Source organism: Notechis scutatus, chromosome 3 (genome assembly GCF_049901735.1).
Source record: "Notechis scutatus isolate UNSWTSFEM ecotype Mainland chromosome 3, rNotScu1.2, whole genome shotgun sequence".
Taxonomy (NCBI): Eukaryota; Metazoa; Chordata; class Lepidosauria; order Squamata; family Elapidae; genus Notechis; species Notechis scutatus.
In genome coordinates this window covers 204388163-204404564 of record NC_142011.1, presented here as the reverse complement: position 1 = coordinate 204404564, position 16402 = coordinate 204388163, and the positions used below count along the sequence as shown (strand labels likewise).

General features: G+C 38.9%; 1 protein-coding gene across 6 annotated transcripts in view; it reads left to right on the top strand.

Moving 5' to 3' along the window:
• TRAPPC9 (trafficking protein particle complex subunit 9) overlaps positions 1–16402 on the top strand; it is a 315827-nt gene that overhangs the window by 38400 nt on the left and 261025 nt on the right. For all 6 annotated transcript variants that reach the window (XM_087962255.1, XM_087962252.1, XM_087962256.1 and 3 more), the window contains 4 exons: positions 4819–4964; positions 8760–8845; positions 14194–14320; positions 16326–16402. The exon at positions 16326–16402 is cut by the window's right edge and continues 56 nt beyond it. In XM_087962255.1, coding sequence (XP_087818381.1) covers positions 4819–4964; positions 8760–8845; positions 14194–14320; positions 16326–16402 — 436 coding nt within the window. The remainder of the gene's footprint in view (positions 1–4818; positions 4965–8759; positions 8846–14193; positions 14321–16325) is intronic.

Genomic DNA, 16402 nt, shown 5'->3' with positions numbered 1-16402 from the left:
CAATAGGTGTTGCCAGTTTTGAAGCACCTGTGTGAATTTTATGTCATTGTTTTTGAAATTCTTCTATTCTATTCTATTCTATTCTATTCTATTCTATTCTATTCTATTCTATTCTATTCCATTCCATTCCATTCCATTCCATTCCATTCCATTCCATTCCATTCTCCTTTCCTTCATCTATTCTATTCTTTCTATTCTATTCTATTCTATTCTATTCTATTCTATTCTATTCTATTCTATTCTATTCTATTCTATTCTATTCTATTCCATTCCATTCCATTCCATTCCATTCCATTCCATATTTTATTCTATCCTATGCCATATTCTATTCTATTCCATTCCATATTCTGTTCTATTCTATTCTGTTCTGTCCTATTTTACTTTTTCTGTTCTGTTCTTTCCGCTCCGCTCCACCCACCCTATCCCATCCCATTCTCATAGTTGATCAATTCTTTCATGGCTGTTTTATGACGCTGTTGAACAGTATCATTCCTTTGTTCAAGGAACTGAGTTTGGAGGAGCTGAAATATTTTCCCTATTTTAAAACTTAGCAGTTTTGGAGTATTATTATTTTTAATCTTAGATTTGTATCCAGACTCTTTCGTACAGAGATTTGCAAGTCTCCTCAGGTTATAGCGCTTTAGGGAATTGCTGAGAAATTGAATGTTCCACAGAGATTTTAATGTCATGAATGAAATTGTAAGATCCTGGATTGGTGCTTTCAGTGAAGAAGTGAAAGTTGAATTGAGTCTGCGTGCTCTGTGTTCATACGACTATGACCTGAGCTATTGTTATTTAATAGTATTTAGTAGTTTTAATATTAGAAAGTATGTGAAGTCTGTGAAGTGTGCAAACAACACGATGGCTTGATAATATCAAACTGATACAAAGATAAACATCCACGAACTGAACGAAGCTGTGCTTGACAGGATAACATGGAGAGCACTTACCTAAAAAGCCACCAAGAGTTGGACACGACTGAATGGTTAAAACAGCAAATTCACTAGAGATAGTCCTTGACTTACAGCAGTTCATTTAGTGACCGTTCATACTGAAAAATGGGACTTACCGACCAATTCTTACACTTAAAACTGTTGCGGCATCCCCATGATTATGTGATCAGAATTCAGACTCTTGTCAACTGACTCATATTTATGATGCTTCTGGAGTTATGTGATCACCTGTAGAGTAGAGTAGAGTAGAGTAGAATACAGTAGAGTAGAACAGAACAGAACAGAACAACAGATCAGATCAGATCAGATATTGGAATGTAGAATAGAATAGAATAAAATAGAATAGAATAGAATAGAATAGAATACTTTATTGTTACTTTGAATGTACGCTAATTAGCCCACATTAAAATGAAATTGCGTTGCATACAGCTCTCAAACCTTTGCGACTTTCTGACAAGTAAAGTAGAGAGGGAAGCCAGAGTCACTTAACAGCCTTGTTACTAATTTAACAATTGCAGTGATTCACTTAACAACTGTGGCAAGTACAGTCATAAAATGGAGCAAAATTCACTTAATGCCTGTCTCACTTAGGAAGAGAAATTTTTGCCTCAATTGTGTTCATAAGTCGAGGACTACCTGTAGTTTAGTATTTGCTAGTTATTTTTGATTACATGATTGTCTTTTGATTATAAGACCCCCCCAAGGCTATAAAAGAAACGTGTGGATAGTTCATTTGTGCTACACTTGGGTGTCTGTTTCTAGGAGATGTTAGGCAATAATGAATGTTCTATTGTTTTTCCTCTTCTGATTCTTTTTTGTATACTGTAGTAGATTATTCAGTGGAAATGCTCTGCTCCTCTTTGACATTGGCTTAAATCTATTGAGTATACATTTTATATTGGAAAATTGTTGCTTAAAACTTCCTAGCTGAGTTTCTCTGTTGGAGGGGTATCAATAGATGAAGTGTTATGATCACTACCTGTAAACTATGGCGAGGAAAGTTGTAAAATGGGGCAAGACTCACTTAACAACTGTCTCACTGAACAATAAATTTTGGGCTGAATTGTGGCTGTAAGTTGAGGACAACCTGTACAGTAGTCCTATATCTTCTTTCCATCTTTATTTCATCTAATTTGAATCTGTTATTATCTGCCACATTGGTATCTTTTTCAATTTCATTCCAAGTCCTGAATTCAGAGATCTTTTGAAAGGTTTGCCTTCTTTTTTTCTATACCTGTTTCCATCTCCAGTGATTTGATAGATGTAACACAGTTTGCCTCTTCTGAGAGCTCTCTGAAATTCTCTGAAAAGTTCCTTGCTGAGTCTTTTCTCTCTCTTGGCTTTGGCCTCTTTCTCTTGTTCTTGACAACTTCCACGATTTGTTCCCGACATTCAGTTTGCTTTCTTCTGCTTCTTCATCTCCAGCAGTCTCTTTTCACATTCTTCCGAATGACTTCTTTAAGTTCATTCCACAGTTACTCCGAGCTCCTATCAGTGAGATTCAGAGCTTCAAAGCGATCCCTGTTGCTCTTCTTGAAAACGATATGTCTGAGATCATACGGTGGAAACCGGTTGGTTTTCTTCCTCTTTAGATCTCTATTCTGAAAGGCCCTCAGCAGCATGTTGAACCTTAGGGGCCCATAAACTGGTACTGTTTTGTCCATCATACTATATTTTTTTATCGATGTGGTTTTTCCTGCGCAATATGAATTGTTGCCTTTGTCATTAAAGAGCTCATGACCATTGTCACTTGGAATCAATGCCTCAAGCACTTTTATATACTGTTGCTTGCTTGCTTTAATTGGACAGCTGAAAAATGTCCTTTCTACCCTGTTTCTCCAACAATACGGCCTCCCCCAATAGGAAGTCCCAGCATGTTTTATAGGCATGAAATGAAATTAAGCCCCTCCCCCCAAATTTAGGCCTATATTAAAACATGTGAAATGGGGGGGAAATGGCAGGGGGGCTTGCTGTTAGGAAGTACTTTTGTTGCACACCCGGATATGGTGCTGCCTGCGTTGACCCCGATATGAAGTGCCCCACCAATGCCGAGGTCAACATCCAAGCCATCACTGCCCCGCCCGCCCGAAGATGCAAGGGGGCGGGGATTAAGTCACCCCCGAAAAGACGGCCTAGCCATTTTTTCGGGGCTCAAAAAAAAATAAGACCCGGCCTTATTATATGAGAAACATGGTACTTTTGTTGAGCCTGCTGGGAATACATACAGGTAGTCCTTGACTTACGAGCACAATTGAGGCCAAAATTTCTATTGTTAAGTGAGACAGTGACTTTTGCCCCATTTACGGCCTTTCTTGCCACAGTTGTTAAGTGAATCAGTTGATGATAGTAACCCAATTGTTCAGTGAATCTGGCTTCCCCGTTGACTTTGCTTGTCAGAAGGTCTCTAAAGCTGATCACGTGACCTTGGGACACAGCAAAGGTCATAAATATGAGCCAGTTTGCCAAGCCTCTGAATTTTCATCACGTGATCATGGCGATGCTGCGAAGGTTGTTAAATGTGAAAAACGGTCATAAGTCACATTTTTCACTGCCGTTGTAACTTTGAATGGTCACTAAATGAACGGTTGTAAGTCAAGGACTACCTGTGGTCTGACCATACACTCTAGAGTTTTCACTCATCCCTCCTATGACGTGTTGTGGCCTGCCAGCAGAGCTGGCGGCAGACTTGGACAGTGAGGGGGTTGGGGAAGAACATGGGCCAGTCCTGGAGTCTAGGGAAGGCTCTGCGTCGGAGGCAGAGATGGGGCCAGGGCCATCTGACAGTTATCAGCTGCCTTTGGAGCCAGATATCAGTGGGGCTGAAGAACATCTGGAGCCTGTTCCCAATGTGCGCATGCACAGCGCTGCCAGGAGAAGGGAACAGTTAGAGAACAAGGGTCGACTCAGGAGTAAAGGCACAGGTGGGCGGTGAATGGCCCCTCCCCTAGGGAATAAAGAGGAGCGAAAGTGGAGGTGGGTTTGCAGGAGACAATTATTTCAATTCATTAAGGTGAAGATCTGTTCCTGACTTCTTGCCAGGTAATTTCTGCTACAGCGTGGCGTTTGGAAGATATCGGCCTGGCAACTCTCCAAGCCTGATAAAGGCCTGTAGTTGTGAAATCTCAAGAAAGACTGTTTGCCAGGACTTTGCTGGAGAGGAATTCAGTTTAACCTAAATAAAAGGGGTTTTATTGGGGCGAGGAGTCGGCTTCATGATCTTGGGAAGCTTAGATCAGAACATGATGAGGAAGGACTTGGTGGTGAGAACTTAGTCTTTAAAGTGCCACAAAATACTGTTGTATCTTAAGTATGCATTTGGTTAACATTGGTCTGTGTCTCGTGTACATTGCTTTGCCTAGGGAAATTGATATTATTAATAATATTGAATGCGCATTGAATCAGTATTTAGTTGTATTAAGAGTAGACCTTGAAATTTTGTATTTTAATGAGCCTCAGTGATTTTACTGGATCCGCTTTAGCTCCGATTAGATTCAACCCACTGTTTATATAAATAATTTTGAATTCTCCTTTATTGGTAACTTTGAATTGATAGAATGATCCTCTTCATTGTATTTACGGTTTCCAATTCACTAATGGGGTGTTTCTATTCGGTGTTTACTACTGGGAAGTTCTAATATTGTTATGTATCTATCATTTTACACAAAAGCTTTACACTGTTGCTGTTCTTAAATGGGGAATTTATAAGAAGTGGGCAAAGAGATCAGGACAGAAGGAAAGAAAAGCTATAATTAGTGTCTATCATGCTGATAATCCATGCTATTGTGTCTGCCATCTTAATTGTCTTTCCTAAATTTGAATTTTGTAGTAGCTCTACCTAAAAAACAATCCCTTGTTCATTGAACAGATCTGTCAAGCTCTTAAACCTCCCTGTTAGCCTTCGACCACAGAAAATGAAAAGCCTGCTGGGCCAGAACATGGCAACGAAAAGTCCCTTTATATATTCGCCAATCGTCGCTCACAATCATGGAGAGGAGCAAAGCAAAAAAATAGGTGAGAAGCTCATTATTTTTTAACTTGCATTCTCATTTTTACATGCAGGATCTCACCGGGACTTGTTTTCTGGCTTTTATGCTGCAAATTGACCCAAATCGTGATTTGCCAATTTTTGGATCAATATGCTATTTCCTCTTCTTGATTATAAAATTGACAGCTTTTCGCAGACGTATCCACCTGTGCTTGTAGGGCACGTCGCTAGCCCATTGTCACGCGAAACTTGATTTACCAAATGTAGTGGAAGCATTATATAGATTGACTATAAGAATGCTTCATAAAAATGTGTCCTTTTGATATTTTTACAAATGTATTGAGACCTTTCAAACAAATTTGTCCTAGATTACTGAAATAAATTAACATTATTTCTAGCCTACTTATACTGTTCCATTTAAAACAAAGACAAATTGGTGCGCAGCAACCATTGTGTCTTGCCAGATTATCTAAATACAGGTGGTGTTTGGACCTTAGCTCCAAATTCTGCCATTTCCTTCCAACCTGTCCCATCTCATTTTGTGTAAAAATGCGTTTAAACATTTTGTAATTCAAATACCTGCTGCTTGGGAAATAGGCTTCCTTTTCTATCTCATTTCCCAAAATATTCCTAAAATGCGCACAAAAAATGTATCTAATCATAGTATAGGTGAAATCTGCTGAATTGTTGATGATCTCTGAGCTTGCTTTCCTATTTGCAGATCCTTTACCAGGTTATATAAAATTATTAGTGCTTCAGACAGTAAGTTTTGCTGTCTGGTAATACGTTTTTTTCTTTGTTCATCCAAATTTTTTTTCCATCTGTCTTTCTTTTGTCTGTCTTTCTTTTGTGGGGTGTTTGTGTGTGTGTGTGTGTGTGTGTGTGTGTTGTTTTTAAATGTTTCTAACAATTTGTAAATGGCTAGAAGTTGGGCAGCATATCCATTTAATAAATTATGCATCTCAAATGATCCATCTGTTAAAATACTACAGTGACTGGTCTCATTTGAGACAACGATGAATCTGCATACAGGCAGGAGGTTATACAACTTGCCTCGTGGTGTAACCGGAACAATCTGGAACTGAACACACTCAAAGCCGTAGAAATGGTGGTAGACTTTAGAAGAAACCCTCCTATACTACCACCTCTTACAATACTAGACAACACAGTATCAACAGTAGAGACCTTCAGATTTCTAGGTTCTACTATATCACATGACCTAAAATGGACATCTAACATCAAAAACATCAAAAAAGCACAACAAAGAATGTTCTTTCTGTGCCAACTCAGAAAGCTCAAATGCCCAAGGAGCTGCTGATCCAGTTCTACAGAGGAATTATTGAGTCTGTCATCTGCACCTCTGTAACTGGTTTGGTTCTGCAACCCAACAGGAAAGACACAGACTTCAGAGGATAATTAGGACTGCAGAAAAAAACAATTACTACCCACCTGCCTTCCATCGAGGACCTGTATACTGCACGAGTCAAAAAGAGGGCTGTGAAAATATTTACAGACCCCTCACATCCCGGACATAAACTGTTTCAACTCCTACTCTCAAAACGACACTATAGAGCACTGCACACCAGAACAACTAGACACGAGAACAGTTTTCCCCCGAAAGCCATCACTCTGCTAAACAAATAATTCCCTCAACACTGTTCAACTATTTACAAAGTGTACACTACTATTACTGTTAATCTTCTCATCACTCCTTATCACCCATCCCCTCCCACTTGTGATTGTAGGACTGTAACTTTGTTGCTTGTATCCTTACAATTTATATTGACTGTTTCCTAGTATGATTTGATTGCTTTTTGTACTCTATGACTATCATTAAGTGTTCTACGTTATGATTCTTGATTCTTAACGAATGTACCTTTTCTTTATGTATACTGAGAGTATTTACACCAAGACAAATTCCTGGTGTGTCCAGTCACACTTGGCCAATAAAGTATTCTATTCTATTCTATTCTATTCTATTCTATTCTATTCTATTCTATTCTATTCTATTCATCTATTCTATTATGCCCATTCACTGATGAAGCCATATGACATATGCTAATTTGCCTTCATTTTAATGGTAATGATGGCAGTTGACAGTTCTAGTTTCTCAAAATCCGTATGCAACTTTAAATGATTGATATTAGCCTGGGTCAGACATTATAATACAGCAATATTTATTAATTTTCTGCAGTGATTTCAATGTTGTATAATTCTCTTCTGGTATTAATATTAAATTAGATTTGTTTTCAGTTATTTATATTTATTTATATACAAAATTGGAACACCGCATCTTCTCACACAACGACTCTGAACAGTGTGCAATTAAAAGACTTATTATTAGTTTAGTTCTGGATCCTATCCCTAAAATAGTTTTTAATATGGTTATTCAATGAGGCACAGTCAAAACACAAATGTAGTAACTTGGTCCATTTCAGATAAACATAACTAAAATATCCCCCAGCTGTGCTTAAGTTACAACTGCAGTAAAGAAACTCTAAGCATACATGGAGAATTAGGCAATTTTTTATTGCAGTGGTTATCATTGCTTTATTTGAATGTGGCCTTTTTTTTTTTGACTTGTAAAAATTTTGTGGTGGTTTTGAGAATGGAACAAACATTTATACTGTGTGGTTTATATAAACCATTATCTGGATAGCATTCACTTCTTAATGTCATAATATGCCATAGTGAAGGATATATAGTGAAGGATACATACACAAACACACACACACACACAAATTTACCAGGTTATAAATTTACCAACTGCAGTGATTCATTTAACAACTGTGGCAAGAAATATTGTAAAATGGGGCAAAACTCACTTAACAAATGTCTCACTTAATAGCATAAATTTTGAGCTCAATTGTGGTCTTAAGTCGAGGACTACCTGTACTCCAAAGATGCTAGATGGCATAACATTCTAATGAATGGCCTTTTCTAGCCTAGATAACAGGTATACGTTAATGTGTTTCCGTAATGTATTCCAGTGTGTAAAGTGTGAAAACTCACGCTTACCATACATTATGGATGATTTAGGCCATATGCTGTTTACGCTAATACCATTTATTTATTTATTGACAGAAGTTTGCTAAAGTGAGAGCAGGCCCAAAATAGTTACAAGTGCTCAGAATGTATTTATTACTATCATTAACCAGAAATCTGCACATTAACAAAACAAACACATTTTTGGTTTCTTATAAAATAAAATGCAAACGTTAAAGGTGTTTTTTTTAAATGTAAACTTTAAAATGTAACTGCGTAATTGAGGCAATCAAGACATGTTGTTTTACAAAAAGTATAAAAACGCTGTCATTATCAAGAAAAGGGAATTATGCTGGTTGCAGTTGTACATAAAATAAATGAGAATTATGGGGTGCTTCAATAAATAGGAAGTTATAAGGCAGGCCTTTATGAATAGCGCAGTAGAACAACATAGGCTCTGTATTCAATAGAGCTTTCTCCATAAAAACACAGTGTCTAAGGAATTTTTTAATACTTTCCATGAAGAACAGCTTTGTGAAGATTTTATATCAGCGGTCCCCAACCTTTCCGCAGACTGGCAATGATGGCGGGGGTGGCATGAGGGGGTGGGGAGAAGGGCACGGTTTTGCGTGCACAATCTAATCTTGTGCATGCACAAATGGAGCTTCGTGCTCTCGCCCACTGCGTTGTCCCGATACCAATCCGTGGACCAGGTGTTGGGGACCCTTGTTGGAATCTTATGTGACAATCTATAGCCACATGTGATCACAGTATCCAATTCTGCTTAAATGTGTGTCTTATCCAGAAAACTAACTTTCTGTTTATTTCTTCTGTAGATTTTCAATGGGTTCAGGGAGACGTTTGTGAAGTTCAGCTGATGGTGTACAATCCAATGCCGTTTGAACTCCGGGTAGAAAATATGGTATGTTTTGCATCCTGTTTCACCATAAAGCCTAATTTAGGTTTAGCTACGGGTAGCATTGGAGTCATTGTTAGTAATAGCTATAGTTAAGGTGAAATGGGGCAGTTCACTGCAGGGATTAAAACGTTCTGAGGAATCTTCAGAAGGAATCCTTTATATTGTGTTCACACTGTCAACTCACAAAGCTTTCCTGACCTGCTCCAAAGTTGCCATAGGCAGGGGGATGGGAAATCGGGCCTCGCAGTTGCACCGAGTAATTTACAGCTCAGTCAAAACAAGACACATCCTAGTTGGCTGAAGTCAAGGCCATCTCCACGGAGACCCACAACGTCTAGAGGGAGTGACTTCTACGACCCGCGAAATTGCTTTGTTGGGGAATGTGACTGGTGATGCACCTTGGGGGGAGGGGGCAACAGGGTCAGAGGCAAGGTGCTAACTGGGTGAAGTCAGAGCTGGCTTCGCTTAGGTTGTGCTGACATGGCGCTCCTAATAAACAACTGGATTTTTCTTGCACGATGAGGTTCCTGATTTTATTTGGGCAATTGGTCGGAACCCTGACAGACATATCTTTGGAGAAGCCGCGTGGATTATGCGTGCATCAGACTAGAAATTCTGTTGTTAATCTTATCAACCCCCCATTGGAGCCCCAAGCAGTTGGTAGAACCAGGTCCTTAGGCTCTTATGTAAGGTCAGGAGGGTTGAAGTTGATTTCACTCTGGGTGGGGGGAGGGGCAAGATGTTCCAGAGGGTAGGCAGAATGGCAGAGAAAGCTCTTCTTCAGGACCCCGCTAACTGGAATACCTTGGCCGATGGGGCCCATAGCATGCCTTGAATACAAAGTTTACTTGTGTTTTTAAATTTTTTATAGATGAGAATATAAAAAGCTCTAAATTGGTTGTTTGTGTCCAGATGTTTCATTACCTGACTGGGTAACATCAGCAATGCTAGTTTGCTCCCTGTTTACATATAGGTTTGCCCTGCCAATTTTGGTGGGAATGTGTTTTTTTGTCTTTGGTAGTTCCTTGATTAGGCTGTGGTTTTCTGCTTGACTGTTTGGCTGGTGTTAATTTCACTTACTTTTACTTTGTTCTGGGTGTTGGTTGCTGTATTCTGGTCTTTTTTCTGTGATCTTTTTGACGTATGGTTGTGTTATTCTTTTAATAGCATATGTTATTTGCACAGTAATGGTCAGGCAGTTTTTGAAAATTATGCTGAGTACTTATCCATTTTGTTGGAAGATGTTGTATAAGCTGTCTGTTTCTGATTTTGGTGACAACTCACCATGGCCAACTCGCTGCAGGACAACTCAGTGCGGGACAAGAGTTATACTAATAACAAAGAAACGGTGGAATGGAATCATTAAAGAAAAGATGGAAAAGGAGGAACAGAATGAAATGTGAACGGCAAAAATTAAAATAATTATTATTTATCGTAAATAATTAAATAGAACTGTGAAATTGTCCTGCAATGAGTTGTCTCGCAGTGAGTTGGCTGTGGCGAATTTGCCGCAGAAAGTTTGCCGCAGCGAAGTGGCTATGGCCAAGTTGTCCCATTCCTGCTGCAGTGTGCGCTCATTTATACTAAATAATGTTCTTCCACAGCTGCTCTTGTGGGAGGTTGGCTTGTTACTTTGGTAGTAACATTGGTTAATATATTTTCAAATCTAGGTAGATCAAGGTCCAATATGTTATGTTTGCAAATTGTACAAATGTACGCTATTATAGTTGCAACTTTTATTTATGTTTGAATTAAATGTACAACTCAGTAATTAACAGAGATAAGCCAAACTCTAATATTATGGGGTACGGAGGCAAAATTATCTTTGTTGTGTACATTGCAATAAACATTGTCATCTTCCTGCTTTACTTTGTTATTTTTTTAATGTACATTTTCATCAGCTTTATAAAAATGATATATATGAATAAGTTATGCAGAAAAGTTTTGACATTATCCCATACATCAGAAAGTGGTAAAAAATGCAATAAAATTCCACGAAAGAAAGATGCTGAACTTTTTCTATGCCAAATGACACTGATGGTCGTATTTGTGATGTTTATATTGCTTTCCTGAAAGTTGGCATAATCATTTGTCAAATATATGTCTTGTACTGTAGGTGTAAAATATATTTGGTTCAGTCTACTGAAATTATTATATAATAAATTTATATTTATAATTTATAATGAAATTATAAAAATTCAGTTTACTGAAATTGCTGGCATGTATTAATAGTTACATTTAAAAAGAACCACATATTTTAAACCTGTTTGAATCAACACTGAAAAATACTGTTCTGACCCCTCCTGGATAGCTAAGGCTGCCTGGGAGGGAACTAAGGGATAGATCCAAGCGGTGGTATCTTCCTCTTTGGATGGGCGAGGTTCCCCTTCAGTCTTGAAGGAGATAGTGGTACTTCTACTCCCGAAGAAGCTATTGCTGAATCCTTTCATTTGGACAACTATCAGCAAGTCTCCAATATTCCCTTTATTGTGAAGGTTGTAGAGAAGGTTGGCAGATCACAGTTGGAGGAAATGATAACAATACAGAATAACAGAATTGGAAGAGACCTTGGAGGTCTTCTAGTCTAACCCCCTGTTCATGCAGGAGACCACAAGGGTCTTCAAACTTGGCAGGTTTAAGACTTGTGGACTTCAACTCCCAGAATTCCTGAGCTAACATGACTGGAGGAGGAATTCTGGGAATTGAAGTCCACAAATCTTAAAGCTGTCAAGTTTGAAGACCCCCGCGTGTAACAGCTGTTCAATCTCTTCTTAAAAACCTCCAGTGAAGGAGCACCCACAACTTCTAGAGGCCAGCAGTTCCACTGATTCATTGTTCTCACTGTCAGGAAGTTTCTCCTTAGTTCTCCTTAGCCTTTCTCCTTGGTTAGTTTCCATCTGTTGCTTCTTGTCCTGCCCTCAGGTGCTTTGGAGAATAGGTTGACTCCTTCTTCTTTGGGGCAGCCTCTTGTCCAACTTCAGCCTCCCTTCAGACAGAAGGTATAGATATAATACAAAGACAGAATTGGTCATTCTTGTTGATGACCTGTAGCAGAGCCAGGATGGGGGTGGTGCATTCATCCATGTACTTGACCCAAAGGTGCTTTTTTCAAGAGGCAACTGGATTTTCTGGTTTTTCTTTGAAGACATTCTCATACAAGAAGCTTTACAGATTACAGAATACAGATAATCAGAGTTGGAAGGGACCTTGTAGGTCGTCTACCCGCCCCCACCCACCCATGCAGGAGACCCTACACCATTTCTGACAGATGGCAGTCCAATCTCTTCTTGAAAGTCTCCAGTGATGAAGCTCCCACAATGTCAGAAGGCAACTTCTGTTCCATTTATGGATTGTTCTCACTGTCAGAAAGTTTCTCCTTATTTCCAAGTTAAATCTCTCCTTGTTCAGTTTCCATCCATTATTCCTTGTCTGGCCTTCAGGTGCTTTAGAAAATAGCTTGACCCCTCTTCCTCTCTGTGGCAGCCCCTCAAATATTGGAACACTGCTATCGTGGTCCTTCTTTTCACTAGACTAGCCAGGTCCAGTTTCTGCAACCGTTCATCATATGTTTTATCCTCCAGTCCCCTAATCATCCCGGTTGCTCTTCTCTGAACTTTTTATTTATTTATTTTATTTATTTATTTGATTTGCCAATTGTTTACAAGATAATAAGTATAAGTGTATACATAGTTATGAATACATGAAATGGGTACATATAAGAAAAATAAAAGAATAAGAGAAACAATAGGACAGGGACGGTAGGCACGTTGGTGCGCTTATGCACGCCCCCTACAGACGTCTTAGGAAAGGGGTGAGGTCAACCTCTTTTTATAGTGTGGTGACCAAAACTGGATGCAGTACTCTAGTCCAGCTGCCTCTTGAAAAAAGCACCTTTGGGACAACCATGACCTGGATGACTGAGAATCTCCATAGACATCCATTGACTTGTTTATCTCTCAGTGACTTCCAATACTATCAGCCACAGTATTATTCAGAACGGATTGGGATTGGAATTGGGAGGCACTATGATGCATTTGTATTTTGAGAATGTCTTTACATTGGAAAGTGGGTTCTACTTTGCACACCTAACTGATAAATTGAAAAACACAGGTGGTGGGTAGAGGTGTAATTATCCTCAGAGCCATGATGTACAACAGGGCTGTGCAACAATGGCTCCTTTACAAGTTATGGACTTCAATTCCCAGAATTCCTGAGCCAGCCTCAGGAATTCCTGAACCAGCCTCAGGAATTCTGGGTGTTGAAGTCCACAGGTCATAAAAGGGCCATAGTTGCCCACCGCTGATGTACAAGAATGAATGCTAGTTGTTAAGAGGTAACAGTTGAACTCATGTATGGCCAAGAAAATATACTGTTTGAATGGTAGGGATTATGTAGAAAAGGATTCATAACCAAACTTTGTTATTTTGCGGCTTGATGAGAGGGTATTTGTTATAGAAAGGAAGGTTTTTACGGTGATTGTTATAAGATTGGACAATATCTTCTCACTGAGATAATTCCTCTTGCCTTTCTAAATGGGATGAGCCATAAAACCATAGAACTGTGGTTCGATGTGATCATTTAATCCAGCCCTTGCAATGTGCAGGAAAACCAAAGCATCCTTAAAAAATGATTGCTCAATCAACCTCTTCTTAAAAAAACTTGATATAGAAAACCCACAATCTTCCTAGGTAGATGTTTCATTGCTGTACCTATTTATTGTTAGGTAGTTTTTCATCCCTTTTCGTCTGGGTAACAATTAGAATGACACCTGCTTTACTTTGTAGTAAGATTTTTTTTTTGAAAATGTATATGACACATATAGACGCATCTACATATACATAGCATTGATATCACATTTACATTTGAAGAACAGCTTAACTTTTTTTGTTATTCCTTGCAAGAAAGTTTGCTGTCACAGTTACCAGTAGAATTAGCACATCAACAGTATGAGTTGCATGAACTAATAGGATATTAAAATGGGATTTTTAAAGATGAAACTGACAACACAAGAGCCAATATTTCAGGTTCTTCTCATAATCATTCCCTTCAGCCAGATGCTTTACCAGGTAATGTACTAATTGGGAATGTTTTCCACAGAATGAATAATGTATATGAATGGCTTTCTACAAATGTGCTCAGCAAGATAACATACAGTAAAATGCATCCAATAAGCCCTTAAAATGCAACAGTCAGAAGGAGATTAGGAATAGTGATTACAATTCCTAATAGTATAATTATTCAAATATTTTAAAGGATAATTTTATTAGCATAGGGGCATAATATGATGTCTTGCCTTCAGCGTGCTTTTTTGCTTAACAGAATGAAATTGAATTTGCTTTTTACATTCCCAGGGACTACTCACGAGTGGTGTTGAGTTTGAATCCCTCCCTGCGGCTCTCTCTTTACCTGCAGAATCTGGTCTCTACCCTGTGACACTTGTTGGTATTCCTCAGTCCCCAGGCCAGATCAACGTCAATGGTAAAGATTACTAATAAGCTGTTCTCTACTTTGAGGAGTGTAAGCTGTTGCAAACCATTTCAGATTGTGTTAATATTTTTAAAAAAATGAAGCCAGAATTGTTCATTTCTAAGTTGATATTATTACTACATTCTAAATAGCAGCAGTTGGCTGGAGAATTCTGGGGGTTGAAGTCCACAAGTCTTAAAATTGCCAAGTTTGGAGACCTCTGCTAAATAGTAATGAAAAGGATGACGTTTTCATGACCACGTTTCAAGAGAATCTTTTAGGAAGCTAATAATCCAAAGAATCTGTTACAAGTTGTCCTTGGGACCAGGCAGTTGTTGAATTGAGTTGCACCTGACTTTATGACCGTTTGGCCATAGTTGCTTCAATGCTTCACGACAGTTGCTAAGTGAATTGTGCAGTCCTTTGGTGAGTGTCTTTCCCCCATTGACTTTGGGAAGCTGAGCTGGCTGGGAAAGGTGCAAACACTGTGATCACATGACCCTGGGATGCTGCAGTCATCCTAAATACATGCCAGTTGCTAAGGGCCTGATTTTTGAGCATTGTGACTGTGAGGATGCTGTGATGATTGGTGCAGTAACAAAAGTGTAACTCACTTTTTCCAGCGCCATTTTAACTTCTAGCAGGCGCTTAAAGAATGGTTATTAAGTTGAGGTCTACTTATATTAAGATCATCCTCTGCAAATGTGATGAACAAAGACTGTATTCTGGACTGTAGATCAGAGTTCCCCAACCTTTTCAACTTGGTGAACTGATGGGGGCATGGAGGGGGAGAGGGATTGGTTCTGCGCAAGCGGTGGGCAAGAGCACATGTGTGTGCACTCCATTTGCGTGAGCGGTAGCAAATGTGCCCCACCACTCGCACAAATGGCACGCACGTGCTCTCCCACGGTTCGCGCAAGTAGGGATGCATGCACATGCTTGCCCGCCACTTCCATGGCCCGGTTCCGAACAGCTCAAGGTCCACAGGTGGGCCATGTTCTGGAGGTTGGCGACCCCTGCTCTAGATTATGATGAAATGCAGAAAATATTGTGACCTGATCTAGGACTGCCAGACTGATACGTGATTTGAAATTTAGCTATCGATTAGCTTTTGTAATGTAGTTATTTTTGTTGTGTTTGGAACATAATTATGTCCGTAAATTGTAGATGGCAAATTAATGAAGAGTGAAAAGAACCAACAGAAGGGCTGTGCCATAATAATCTGCCTCTGATAAGAACTACTTTTTATTTTATCTTGTATGTTAGGAATAGATTTCGAGAGCCTTAAAAAAATGAGCAAAATGCAGAATATATATTTTTTGCAACCCCATTTTTTATTAATCCCAAATCCACAAATTCAGGGCTCTGAGACTATTTGGCAGTATTTGCCAAATGTAGTTTTTTTGGTCAAAATAAGCAAACTATATGAATATTTGTTTCTCTGTGCTAAATTTACCTCAACGGATAGCCCACAAATTTTGGCTTCATCACTTTCAGTAATACCACTATTGTGCCCCTTCCCCAGGATGTGATAGTTGGTTTAATTAGACAAATTCAATCTAAACATCAGGCTGACTGTGCGCCAACCATAATAATATTATTAATTAGTTGACTGCTGGCCATGAAAAGTTCTTATAATCTGCCTTAAAAGGAAAAATGACCTGAGCCACATTGATCCGTGATTCGACCAAGCTATTATATTGACTTGAGAATGAAAATGATTCTCAACTAAATCTTCCTAATCTCTCTGCATTAGCCAATAAAATTAGCATGTTTTAACGTCAAAATCCTAGCTGAGGTTTCTTAGCCATAATGGTTCTCCTATTGTTTTTAACTGTGCGGTATCCAAACTAGAAATACGACCAACTGGCACTTAGCCTTTTCGATGTTCAGTACATTTTTCACAAATTAAATAACTCTCTGGTTCTAACAGCTATAGTAGTATTATAGTATTTTCATTTGTGCTGGATGATTGATTATTTCTGCTCAATCTCTGACTGATTTCTCATGGTGACAGGCTATCACACCTCAGTCTTTGGAGTCTTCAGTGATTGCCTTTTGGATAAACTGCCAGGAATAAAGACCTCTGGTTGT